The 12,974-nt window shown below is 40.5% G+C and overlaps 1 protein-coding gene and 1 long non-coding RNA gene across 6 annotated transcripts in view; one reads left to right on the plus strand and one right to left on the minus strand.

Annotated features, from left to right (window-relative positions):
• The window catches only part of LOC111527486, a 63,281-nt gene extending 59,993 nt beyond the window's left edge, over nucleotides 1-3,288 (minus strand). The window contains exon 1 of the long non-coding RNA XR_002726677.2: nucleotides 3,201-3,288. This is a non-coding gene — a long non-coding RNA (uncharacterized LOC111527486). The remainder of the gene's footprint in view (nucleotides 1-3,200) is intronic.
• Nucleotides 3,289-3,457: 169 nt separating this feature from the next.
• The window catches only part of CCNT2 (cyclin T2), a 40,830-nt gene continuing 31,313 nt past the window's right edge, over nucleotides 3,458-12,974 (plus strand). For 3 of the 5 annotated variants that reach the window (XR_002726670.1, XM_023193740.1, XM_023193741.1), the window contains exons 1-2: nucleotides 3,464-3,648; nucleotides 4,443-4,524. Coding sequence is in view for 2 of the 5 variants with exons in the window: in XM_023193740.1 (XP_023049508.1) it covers nucleotides 3,491-3,648; nucleotides 4,443-4,524 (240 nt within the window). In the remaining 3 variants the exon portion in view is untranslated. Of the gene's footprint in view, nucleotides 3,649-4,442; nucleotides 4,525-12,974 lie in introns of all 5 variants that reach the window. The other 2 variants (XM_023193742.1, XM_023193743.1) reach the window with 1 other exon arrangement.

A 12,974-nucleotide genomic window follows, 5' to 3' on the forward strand; every position in this document is an offset into this window, starting at 1 on the left:
CTTTTGCATACGGACATCCAGTTTTCCCAGCACCATTTATTGAAGAGACTGTCTTTTCCCCAGTGTATGTTCTTGGCACCTTTGTTACAAATGAGATCACTGTAGGTGTGTGGATTTGTTTCTGGGTTCTCTATTCTATTCTGGTGGTCTATGTATCTGTTTTTATGTGAGTACCATGCTGTTTTGGTGATGAAAGCTCTGTAGTATAATTTGAAGTCAGGTAATGTGATTCCTCCAGGTTTGTTCTTTTTGCTTAGGATAGTTTTGGCTATTCTGGGTCTTCTGTGACTCCACATAAATTATAGGATTGTTTTTTCTATTTCTGTGTGGAATGTCATTGATGTTTTGACAGGGAATTCATTGAATCTGTACATTGCTTTGGGTAATATGGACATTTTAACAATTCTTCCAACTCATGATCATGGAATATTTTTCCATGTTTTTGTGTCATCTTCAATTTCTTTCATCAGTTTTATAGTTTTCATTATAGAGATATTTTGCTCCTTTGGTTAATTCTTATGTATCTAATTTTATGGGTAAATATTGTAAATGGGATTACTTTTTCTTTTTCACATTGTTCACTTTTGGCATATAGAAATGTTATTGATCTTTATGTGTTGATTTTGTATCCTGCAACTTTACTGAATTTGCTGATCAGTTCTAATAGTTTTCCTTTGGAGTCTTCGGGTTTTTCCAAATACAAGATCATATCATCTACAAAGAAAGATAATTTGACTTCTTCCTTTCCAGTTTGGATGCCCTTTATACCTTTTTCTTGTCTGACTGCTTTAGCTAGGACTTCCAGTACTATGTTGAATAATGGTGACAATGGGCATCCTTGTCGACTTCCAGATCTTAAAGGAAAAGCTTTGTTTTATTTCCTATTTGGTATGATACTAGTTGTGGGACTGTCATATATGGCTTTTATTATGTTGAGGTAAGCTCCTTCTATCCCTTTTTTTAGGGTTTTTATCATGAAGGGATGTCAAATTGTATCAAATACTTTTTCAGCATCAATTGAAATGATATGGTTTCTAGTCTTCATTCTGTGAACCACTGTGCCCTGCCTAGATCCATATCTAAGTACAGGTTGACCATCCCTAAATCTGAAAGTCAGAAACACTCCAAAACCCAAAACTTCAAGCCCCGACATGACATTCAAAGGAAATGTTCATTGGTGCATTTCAGATTTAGGATTTTTGGATTACAATGCTCGATGACTAAATTTATAATTCAAATATTTCAAAATCTAAAAAAATCTAAAATCCAAAACACATCTGGTCTCAAGCATTTCAGATACGTGATACTTAACCAGTATTACTTTGGGGAGACAGTACTATTGTAAATGGCATTGTGTTTTTAATTATAAATTCCAATTGTTCATTGCTGGTATACAGGAAAACAACTGACTTTTGTATTCAACCTTGTATCCCAAAATTCTACAGTTTTATTTCTTCCTTCCCAATACGTATACTTTAAATTTACTTTTCTTGTTAGCTAGAACATCAAGTACCACGTTGAAAAGACTGGTTGAGAGGGGACATGCTTAGCTTGTGTCAGACTTTAGGTGGAAAGAATGTAGTCTCTCACAATAGAAACAATCTATTGTTAGCTGTAGAATTTTTGTAGATGCTCTTTATCAAGTTGAGGAAGTTCTCCTTTATTCCCAGTTTGCTGAGTTTTTACTATGAATGGATGTTGAGGAGGGGCACTTCTTGATTTGTGTGACAGGATCTCACTGTGTCACCCAAGCTGGGGTGCAACCTCACCTCTCACGTTGAAGCGGTACTCCCTAGGAGCTGGGACTACAGATGCCGCCACATCCAGCTAATTTTTAAAAAAACTTTTGTAGAGATGGGGTCTCATTATGTTGCCCTGGCTGGTCTACAACACTTTGGCCTCCCAAAGTGCTGGGATTACAGCCATGAAACCCTGCACCTGGCCAAGGATGTGCACTTTTTAAATGTCGCTTTAAATCAATCTATCCTGGAAATTGTAAGCAACACAAAACGTAAAGCAAGGGAGGTATGAAATGGCAACTGTTCACAAGAACTGCCTACTATAATCAATATTCTTGTGCAACGCAGTATACTGAGTGTAGGAGCCCCCAAAAAATCACTTGCCTCCATGGTCTTTGGCAAATAAATATTTTATTTTTTGTTTTTGAGACTGGGTCTTGCCCTCTCGCCCAGGCTGGGGTGCAGCAGCGAGATCTAGCTCACTGCAACCTCCACCTCCTGGGCTCAAGCCATCCTCCCACTTCAGCCTCGGGAGTAGATGGGACTACAGGCGCGCCACCAAGCCTAGCTAATTTTTGTATTTTTGGTAGAGACAGAGTCTAACCATGTTGCCCTTGGGCTAGAACTCCTGACCTCAAGTGATCGACCCACTGGACCTCCCCAAGCGCTGAGATTACAGGCCTGAGCCACCGTGCCCGGCCTCCAAATACTTAGGACTTTAAACTTGGAAACCCTATTCACAACACAAACTCCGAGTGAAGCTCTGTGGCGTTTTCTTACAGGAAGAAATGCAGGAGTTAATCAACAGGTATGTGGGATGTTCTCGCATCAAACCCTAAAGATAAAATTTTAACTCAGTTCCTCTTGCACTTATCTGTTTCTCCCCAACCTTGTCTCGCAGAAGCCACAGCGCGGTCTGAAAACACGCCCCGTCTAGATTCAACACCTCATTTAGAAATTCCATTTCTCGTTGCTAGTTGAATAGTGTTTGGCAAGTAATTTGAAAAAATAAAAAAAAAACCCACGGGCGGAGTGGTCTGGGATTTAAACAACATAACGTAGGATGAAAAAAGCACTCAGGCGCGGACAGCCATGGAGCGTGACTTCCTGTGCACTCTTTCCCGGTCAGCTCCACGCCAGAGCCGCGCGCTAGGCGGAGGCTGTTGGTAGCGGAGGCCGGAGTCGCACGCCTACGAGACAGCGCGGACCCACCCGAAAGGAAAATGGAGGTAGTGACGTGAGGCTGCGACAGTGAAGGGTATTTTTCTCTTTTTAACGGGCTGCTAAACCTCCCGTCAAAGGAAGCGCCCGACCGCCTCTCGAAATCCACGCCCAGCCCCCACAGCGCAGCCGCCCGACCGCCTCTCTCCACACCGGCCAGGGTCCAGCCTCTCCCACTCTCCCCTCCCCTCCCCGCCCCTTCGTCCAGCCAACCCTAGACCCGGCATGCGCTGCGCCGACCTTTTCCTTCCGAGCCGACCCCCACCTTCGGCGCCTCCCAATGACAAGCGGCGCGGAGCATTGTGGTCCCGTGCGCGAGAGCGAGGCGGAGGACAGAAAAAGAAAGCAAAAGACCAGGGCGAGCCGGTAGAGCAGACCCCGCGCATGCGCACGGGCGGAGGCGGTGGTGAAAAAGGGCGGTGCGTGGTCTACGGCGAGCGGAGTGGGGCGGGTTCGCGCGCCTTGGCGGGGAGTCCGCGAGCCGGGAGGGGCGGGGGGTGAATGAGGGAGCGGGCGGAGGAGGAAGTGTCATGGCGTCGGGCCGTGGAGCTTCTTCTCGCTGGTTCTTTACTCGGGAACAGCTGGAGAACACGCCGAGCCGCCGCTGCGGAGTGGAGGCGGATAAAGAGCTCTCGTGCCGCCAGCAGGCGGCCAACCTCATCCAGGAGATGGGACAGCGTCTCAATGTGTATCCTTTCCTATCCTGCGCCGCTCACGCCCTGTTTCCCTTGCCCGGTCGCCGGGCCTGGTGCTCCGCGAACATGGCGCCGCCGGCCTCGGCTTTCGCTGGACCTCGGCCCCGCGGTCAGGGAAGTAAGGCTCCAGCTCGGGCAGTCGCGAGGGGCTAGCAGAGGGGAGGAGGAGATAGGACCCCAGGAATGCGGGCCAGGAGTCTGCGTTGTGTAATCTGTTTGGGGCAGCGCGTGGTGGTGGCGGCGGGGGATGGGAGTGTGGCTCAGGCGAAAAGAGGAATTTTAGGGATTATTGCAGAAAAGGGGCGGCTCCTTGGACTTGTCCCCGTTCCCTAAGGGTTTGAGAGGTAGAAGGGTTAGCGATGCTGAAAGGCCTAAGTGTTTTCCGCAGCCTTTCCCCGCTCTCCTCGCCGGCTTGATGGCGGCTCTCCTACCTTGGGAGCGCACTGAAAGTCTTTTATGTTCTTGGCGTGGTTTTGTATGGGTGTGTGCGCGCGCGTTTCAACTGTTTCATTTTGAGTTTAGTCAGTCGTAGCCATTGATAAATAGTTCCAGGGCCCTCAGCGCTGTTAGAGTGAAAAGATCAGCAGTTCTTCCTCCCATTTATTTGGCGTAGAGTCTATTCTCTTCCTGCTGCCCCACCCCCCGCGGGCATTTATTTCTTTATTTCTAGTTTGGCGTTTGGATTTGAATGGGAGGTATTGGAAAAGAACCTGGGAATTTTCCATCAAAATTGTTTTGGGAATGAGATCTTGCTTTTGTCAGATGTTTCCTAAATGCTATGTTCCAGCTCTCAGCTTACAATAAACACTGCGATTGTTTATATGCACAGGTTTTATATGCACCATTCTTTCACCAAATTCAACAAAAATGTAAGTACTAGTTTGTTGCCTGTTTTTACTGTGCGCAAATTTGAGGGTAAATCGATACGCAGAAAAAAAGTTGGTCATTGCGTTGTTGGATTTAGTGTTCTGAGTTAACGGTAAACCGTATATCACGTGATAAATATTTTGCTTCAAATGCGGGGTTTTTGTGTTTTTAAAATTTGTGATGAATTAAACTGCAAGGCACTGTTAAGCTCTGCCAGGCCTTTTAAGCTAAAAAAAAAAAAAAAAATTCTTTAGAGAGTTATTACATAAGTTTTTTTCATTTAAATTTTATACCTAACATTTGAATAATTTCAGTAGTAATGTACAGTGGAGTTGGGCAAGTCTGGTCGTTCTGTGATACATCTTAATTCTGTTGTACTCATTGTTTAAAATACTGTGAATTGAGATTAAATTATGACATTCTTTTGAAAGAGCTATTTAGCAGAAATAATTCATTTCTTCATTTGCTAACCCAGTAATTTCTTAAGATGTCAAACTTCTGTTTATCACGTTAGCATCAATTGTCTCCTAAAATTTTGGGTGATTCAGACGTCAATTCTTCAGATATAGTACGTCAGGAGTATGTTTATGTATTATTAGTAAAATTTACACTTGAATATTAAGGTACATAATCTGTAAACCTTGACAAATAGAGTAATAGCATTTTGTTGAAATGTTAATTTCATTTATGAAAGATGAGTTTGGTGTATGTTGAGTAACATGCATACTGTGTTGTGTGTGAATAAAGAAAATTGCATATTTAGAAATGTTTAACCCTGCTTTAATTCTATCTTTGTTACTTTTTATCAGTTATTTTTAGAATATTATTCTGAAAGATATGTGTAGAAAAATGGACCAAAGAAGACTTTCTGCTATTTGTGGATAGTCATTAGGACTTATTTGCTAAGAGAACAATCCTAGGAAAGATCCTCAGAATATGATTTTTGAAATGGAAGAAAGGCTTCATGGATTAGATTGAGTCCTACCTTAATCTCTTCGGATCCTATTTCGTTCATCAGTTTGGCATATAGGTTTATCTTGGACCATATATATTTTAATATACATTTTGGTCTTTTGAAGATTTCTGGCTTCTATTTCTTTTTTAAATCTGCGTAGTTCTTGCTCTGTAGCTTCTAGTTTTCCTAGTTATTTCTTGTGCTATATAACTTAGGTCAGTGATAGTGTTATGGAAGAGAAAGGAAGCCTTTGGTGATTACATTTAGATTAAGGGAATTTAATTTTTATATAAGTTGCTTCCAAAGGCAGTAGTGAACTAATGAGTGTTAATATAAATGTGGTTTTCCTTACATAACTCTGGATAATAATGGTCGAAATTACAAATCAAAATAGTTCTGACTATTCTTTATATGGCTACAGATGTATCATTTGCTGTCTCATTTCTACTTCCAATAAATGATCTAGCCACAAGTCTTCACTTATTTATTTATTTATTTATTTATTTATTTATTTTTGAGACAGAGTCTCACTCTGTCACACATGCTGGAGTACAGTGGCGCTGCCGCAGCTCACCACAACCTCTGCCTCCCTGGTTCAAGCTATTCTCCTATGTCAGCCTCCCGAGTAGCTGGGACTACAGGTGCGTGCCACCATGCCCGGCTGATTTTTGTATTTTTAGTAGAGGGGGGTTTCACCATGTTGGCCAGGATGGTCTTGAGCTCCTGACCTCAGGTGATCCGCCCGCCTTGTCCTCCCAAAGTGCTGGAATTACAGGCATGAACCACCGTGCCCAGCCATCTTCACTTCTTTGTTTTGAGCCCTCCTTATAATTTGTCTTTATGGCCTGGTTGGCGTGCTTTACAACAAATACCCTGCTTAAAGCCAGAATTCACAACTTTAGATTGTCATTTGCATTCTAGCTTTCACTATTTTACTTAGATGTTTTCCTTCAATAGAAAGGCCAGGGTATTAATTTATTATTACCTTCTTTAATGTCTTATTGTGGATGTAGGTAAACTTCAGCATTTTTACGTAGAGTCATTAATAATTGAAATTTGTTCATTTCTGTTTTGAGAAATAGTATTATACCTTTCATATCTGTTGTCTTTTTTACCTTTGCTATTATAATATCGAAAGTGGTTTTTATATTTGTATCAGTGCACTTGCATCAGCTGCACAGCCTCACTTTTATCTTTCCCTCCCCCGTTCTTTTAGGGCAAAGGGGGTGGTCTGAAATTGAATGTGAGTCACTTTTAAATTTGTATTATTCCACATCAGTGGGAAATTTTTGTCTATATACTGAAATGTCATGGTAAACTTAAAAAAGCATGAATCTTCACCAAACTGAACACCATTCAGCAAATCAACCCTATGAAATAATAAGCTTAAATAAGTTAAGACACTAGTGACAAACTCTATCTAGTCTTATAGTTAATATTAATAACATCCATTAACTGTATGAAAATATTTTCAAATGTTCATGTGACTTAATTGTATTTTCCAACGTTGTAATATTAAAAGTTTTAAAACCCCCAAAAGTAATGTGCTGTTGTATTACTATTTAAGAATAAAATCAGTGTCAGCATGTTTTGGTGACCCAGAAATGGTCTCTTATCATTGAGTTCTTTTGTCTGTTACTCAGAGTTGAATAGCTGTCAGCAGTAAATGACTTTTATATGTAGCCTAATTAGATAAATCTACACTTTGTTCACTAGATGCAATGAGGTTCATGTAATTGGAATTAATAAAGAATGGCCTTGCTGGATCAAGCTTAAAAATAAATTTAGCAAAGTGTAAAAGCCCTGGAGCCAAAAGTGGTGCCAAGGTATATACTGAGGGAAAGCACCCACCCCCCAGGTCACACTTAAGTAGATATTGACACAGCTTCTCTTACAAACTCCTAATTTGGTCTTTTGTGATGCGTTTTTTTCTTATACCAGTTCCAAGTCCCTTAAGATTAGATTGTAAAGAGCACACCCTTTTCTAAGTATTTTTGTTGGTCATGGTCTATTCTATAGCACATCTCCAATTTACTTGATCTTTTCCATCTTCTCTTTACTTAGTTCCATTGCCTCTTTCTTGAGCTCTAGCAATCAGAACTCCATGTATAATATGCAAGATTTAAAGGTATTATAGGGCCTGACATGGTGGCTAATGCCTGTAATCCCCGTACTTTGGGATGCTGAAGCGGGTGGATCTCTTGAGGTCAGGAGTTCAAGACCAGCCTGGCCAACATGATGAAACCCCATCTCTACTAAAAACATAAAAATGAGCTGGGTGTGGTGGCACATGCCTGTAATCCCAGCTACTGGGGAAGCTGAGGCAGGAGAATCACTCGAACCTGAGAGGCGGAGGTTGCAGTGAGCCGAGATCACACCACCGCAGCTCCAACCTGGGCAACAGAGCGAGTGTGCATTTCAATTCATTGTTATACTCTGGTCATGTTTTACAGGAGTCAAATCAGCATGTGTTTCATTGTGAAGTCTAAGCAGATGTTTATTATAACTCACTTCCTCTTCTGCCTTTTAGTTTAATAAAGCAATAATTAATCCAAGAATAATCTTATGCCCAAGATCCATTAGCATTACTCAGAAATACTGCAGTGCTGTCCAGTAGAACTTTCTGCATAGTGTAGGTTTTGTCCATTTGTGCTCTTCAATGTAGTAGGTACTATCTTGTAAATTTGAGACGATTAGCCTAGATAATTTTTAAATTCCTTTTAAACTATAAATTACCTGGTTGAAATTTTATTAAGATCTCACTATGACAGGTACTTTATATTTGTCTTGTTTTCTCAGGTAAAGTATTCTGCTAAGGAAGCAGATGCAGTTACTAAGTGACTTGTCCAAAATTAAAACTATTATGTGGCTGGGATTTGAACCCAAGTCCTTTGCTTAATCCCAAACTGTAGTTCTCACTTTTTCCTATTCTAGTATATTTCAGAAGTAGAGCACAATAGCAATTTATGCCAGTGATTTGTAAGATTTATAAAGTAAACAGTGAAAAAAACCTCAGATTTTGATTTGCCCGCCTCATTGCACTAAATCCAATGAGGTCCTCTTTATAAGTCCCAAATTCCTCTTTTTCAACTATACATCAGTGTTAGCATTTATGCATTGTGTATCACTGTTTTTCCTTAGGGTGCTTTCTCTTTGCTTTCATGTGACTGTTCTCTGTCAGGTTTTAAGACTCAGCTGAAGTTGCTACTCTTTCATAAAGCATTCCCCAGATAACTCTCTTTTCCATTTGTGAATTTATCTCTCTGATCTTACCTTTGAATCTTATTCACATCCAGTTGTATTCCATCTGTTTGGGAGTTTATAGTGTGACTGTACATATATGAGATGAGTTTCTTCTTTTTAATTATAAAATATATAAAACCAACAAACAAATGCATAGCTTAGGGGATTATTATAAAACAACCTTGTAATCACCAACCAAGTCAAGAAATAGAACTTTGCCAGCTACCCCAGAATGCCTCCATGTGCTCAACTCAGTGTCAACCCCTCCTGCCAAAAGTAACTAGTATTCTTTTTTTTGAGATGGGATTCTGGTCTTGTCACCTAGGCTGGAGTGCAGTGGTGCAATCTCGGCTCACTCCAACCTCTGCCTCCTGAGTTCAAGTGAATCGCCTGCCTCAGCCTCCTGAGTAGCTGGGATTACAGGTGTGCGCCACTATGCCCAGCCAATTTTTGTATTTTTAGTAGAGACAGTTTTCACCATATGGGTCAGGCTGGTCTCAAACTCCTGACCTTGTGATCCCCTCACCCGGCCCCAGTATTCTTACTCTAATAGTAATTACTTTCTTTATAGTTTTAGCACCCAACTCTCCATTCACAAATACCATAGACCTTGCTCATTATTAAAAATTTGGTAAGTCTTTGAAGTGTCTCAGTATGCATGTTTCCCCTCCATCCTTTTATGTCACCTAAGTTTTATCTGTTGAAGGACCCTAAGTTGTGTGACCTGTAGAGTTTCCACCTGTCTGATTTTTGGTGATTGTATAGTCACGGTGCAGTTTGCTGTGTTCCTTTGTTCTTGCATTCCTGGAAAATTGATGATTAGATCCAGAAACTTAATCAGACTCCTGTTAGATCCCTTAGGCAAGACTATAGATGGTGTTAATGTTCTTTTCCTCAGAAGGCCTAGCGTCTGGTTGTCTCTCTTTGTAGTGTTAGTGGCTGTTGATATTCAATGCCTGGGTCCTTTCATTCATTGGTAATACTCTAATTCTGTCATTTCTTTCTTGCAAATTGGTATTTTTGTATTGAAATTCTTGATTAATCTCCTATGTGGACACCCAGTGGTACGTATCATATAGGATAATTACTTGATTTTTGCCCTTTTTGTGATATAATTCACATACTGTACGTTTCACCCATTGAAAGTATGATGCCGTGGGGTTTGTGGGTTTTTTTAAGAATATTCACAGAGGTGTGCATCAATTTTTAGAAGTTTTCACTACACCAGAAAGAAACCCCCAACCCAGCAGTCATTTCTCCCTGTTCTTTGCCCAGCCCATTAATAGACATTTCATAAATGGAATCATACAATATGTTGTTCTTTGTGACTGACTTCTTTCACTTACGATATTTTCAAGGTTAATCTATGTTGTATTTATCAGTAGGCTGTTTATTTTTCTTGCTGAACTACCCATTATTCCACTATGTGGCTAGACCACATTTTATATATCTGTTCATCAGTTGGTGGGCATTTGGATTGTAAGCCACTTTTTGGCTAATATGAATATTGCTGTTAAGAACATTTGTGTACAAGTTTTTGTGTAGATGTGTTTTTGGTTTCTCTTGGGCTTATACCCAGAAGTAGAATTGCTGGATCGTATGGTAACTCTAGATTCCAATAATATTGGAAACTTGGATAACTGCCTTTTTTTTTTTTTTTTTTTGAGACTAGGTCTCTGACACCTGGGCTGGAGTGCAGCGACACAATCATGGCTCACTGCAGCCTCACCCTCCTGGATTCAAGTGATTCCCCCACCTCAGCCTCCCAAGTAGCTGGGATTACAGGCACGTGCCACCACACAGTTAATTTTTTAAATTTTTTGTACAGACGGGTCTCACTGTGTTGCTCAGGCCATTCTTAAACACTTGGACTCAAGCAGTCCTCCTGCCTCAGCCTCCCAACACTCAGCCTAAAGCAGCTCTTTCCAGTGTGATTTGTCGCTTTAAGCACTGCTCTCCTAATCTTTTCTTACATTGTCTTTGCGTGAACTGAATACTCTTCGGTTACTCATTTTTGTGAGATACTAGCTTTCCTGAACTTTAAAAAGGTGATATACTTTCAGAGTGCTTTAATAACTTCACAGAGCTCCCTTTTCTGTTATTTTGTATAATGTCCAGAAGTGTAGCAGCTTACTTTCTGGGAGTTTCTGGCCCTCTTCCCCTCCACATTTTTAGTTTCTCTTTTCCCTTGTCCCTATCTTACTGATTGTGCTTTTCCTCCCAATGATTTCTCTTCAAAGTGGAGTCTTGGAAGAGAACCTTGGGAGATCAGTTTCAAAAGTTCATAGAAGTTAGCTTCAGTCTTTTAATCCTTACTGTAGGTCTCTTGCATCCATCTACTTATTGGACTGGCAAAACTCCCAGTTCTAGCTGCTGTTCTCACATTGGCCTGCCATGATTTCCAGTGAATGTCTGTTGGCTCTTTGAGGTTCTTTTTTTATCAAGTCCAGCACATGCCCCATTCCTTTGCATTTTGTTGCACTGTGCTGTGTGTGTTGACATAGTAGCCTGTTTTGACCTCATTCATATGTATTAGGAATTCCCTTGGAATGGCTTGTCATGTGATTTCGTTGTAACTATCCATGGGGTTTTGGTTTTGCTATCTTGTTGCTCTGTTTTTCTGTGGGGATTTTGGTATCCCCTCTGCAGCCATCATGTCAGAATTCTTCAGGTAAATCACTAAAAGTTTATCTTCGTTCGGGAGATGATACACTCATTTCCAGTGAGACCACAATAGGCTATCATTTAAATGTACTTATAAATACTGCTGGGAAAATGAAGTTGTTTTCTTAAAAGAATAAATCACTTGAAGTTTATGTTAAATAAGGAAGCTGTGGAAGAGTTCATTTATTGATAGACATTACAAAGTATATATATAATATTCTTGATTGATTTTCTCAAATTAATTCTGAAAGCTACTCTAGAACTTCCCCAGAAAGCTTTAAATGTTATTTTGAAACATGCTGTTCTTATCTGCCTAATTACAGGGATGCTGACTTCAGTGACTGTATTATTATACAAATCTTACGAAGTATTCCTGAAGCTGCCTAAAATTTTTTTTGCAAAATTAAATGATTGTAAAATTAAATGATTGTGAAATAACTCATACCTTTTCTCTGCACACACAGATACATGTATGTTTTAGCCTTGGTAATTTATATGCTTCTCTGTGGTCCTAGCTCAGCCTTTTTGTTGAGTCATTGCATGGCAGGAGTGCAAGAGAGTTAACCCAGTCCTGCAAGATCCAAGGCCTTTTCAAACCATAACAAATTCTAAACTTAGGTGTATAGAGTAGAATAGGTTTATATATTAACAAATGTGCATTGAGTGTTTGCATTGGCCAAGGCATATAAATGTCTCAGTATAAAATCAGATAGATTTTATATAGCCTATAAACTGACTTTCAAGGCCACGTCAGAACAGGAGTTTTGTTTTTAGTATTAATACCTAAAATTGGTTAAGGTGATTTTTTAAGTGAAAATCCAATTAGATCACTGCATTTTATTATAAACATACATATACATTTTAGGGAGTACATATTTACACATTTTCTAGGGATTAGGGGAAATGATGGAATCCTCCTTACCACTCCACATTTTGGGGTGTTAACCTAGTATTTTACCCTGAAATAAGCTAAGGCTCTGATTGTTTAGTGACATATTACATACTCTTTATATGGCTATATATAAGGAAATACATGTAACGTGAATTTTTCTCTAAATTATTGGAGCTGATAGAGAAAAATGGATGAGAACTGTAGAAGCTCACCTGTTTGTTGTTAAAAGTTAAAAGTGAAGTTAATGTCTGTGCTTAGTGACAATATGCTGTTCAAGCAATTCTCCTGCCTCAGCCTCTCAAGTCGCTGGCGTTATAGGCATGTGCCACCACACCTGCCTAATTTTAGTAGAGATGGGGTTTCACCATGTTGGTGAGGCTAGTCTCGAACTCCTGACCTCCAGTAATCCACCTGCCTTGGCCTCCCAAAGTGCTGGGATTACAGCGTGAGCCACCATGCGCGGCCTCACATTATATTTCTTTCTTTTTTTTTTTTCTGAGACGGAGTTTCACTCTTGTTGCCCAGGCTGGAGTGCAGTGGCGTGATCTCGGCTCACCACAGCCTCTGCCTCCCAGGTTCAAGCGATTCTCCTGCCTCAGCTTCCCGAGTAGCTGGGATTACAGGCACGCGCCACCACATCCAGCTAATATTGTATTTTTAGTAGAGACGGGGTTTTTCCATGTTGGTCAGGCTGGTCT

The sequence above is a fragment of the Piliocolobus tephrosceles genome, chromosome 11 (genome assembly GCF_002776525.5).
Source record: "Piliocolobus tephrosceles isolate RC106 chromosome 11, ASM277652v3, whole genome shotgun sequence".
In the NCBI taxonomy this organism is placed as follows: Eukaryota; Metazoa; Chordata; class Mammalia; order Primates; family Cercopithecidae; genus Piliocolobus; species Piliocolobus tephrosceles.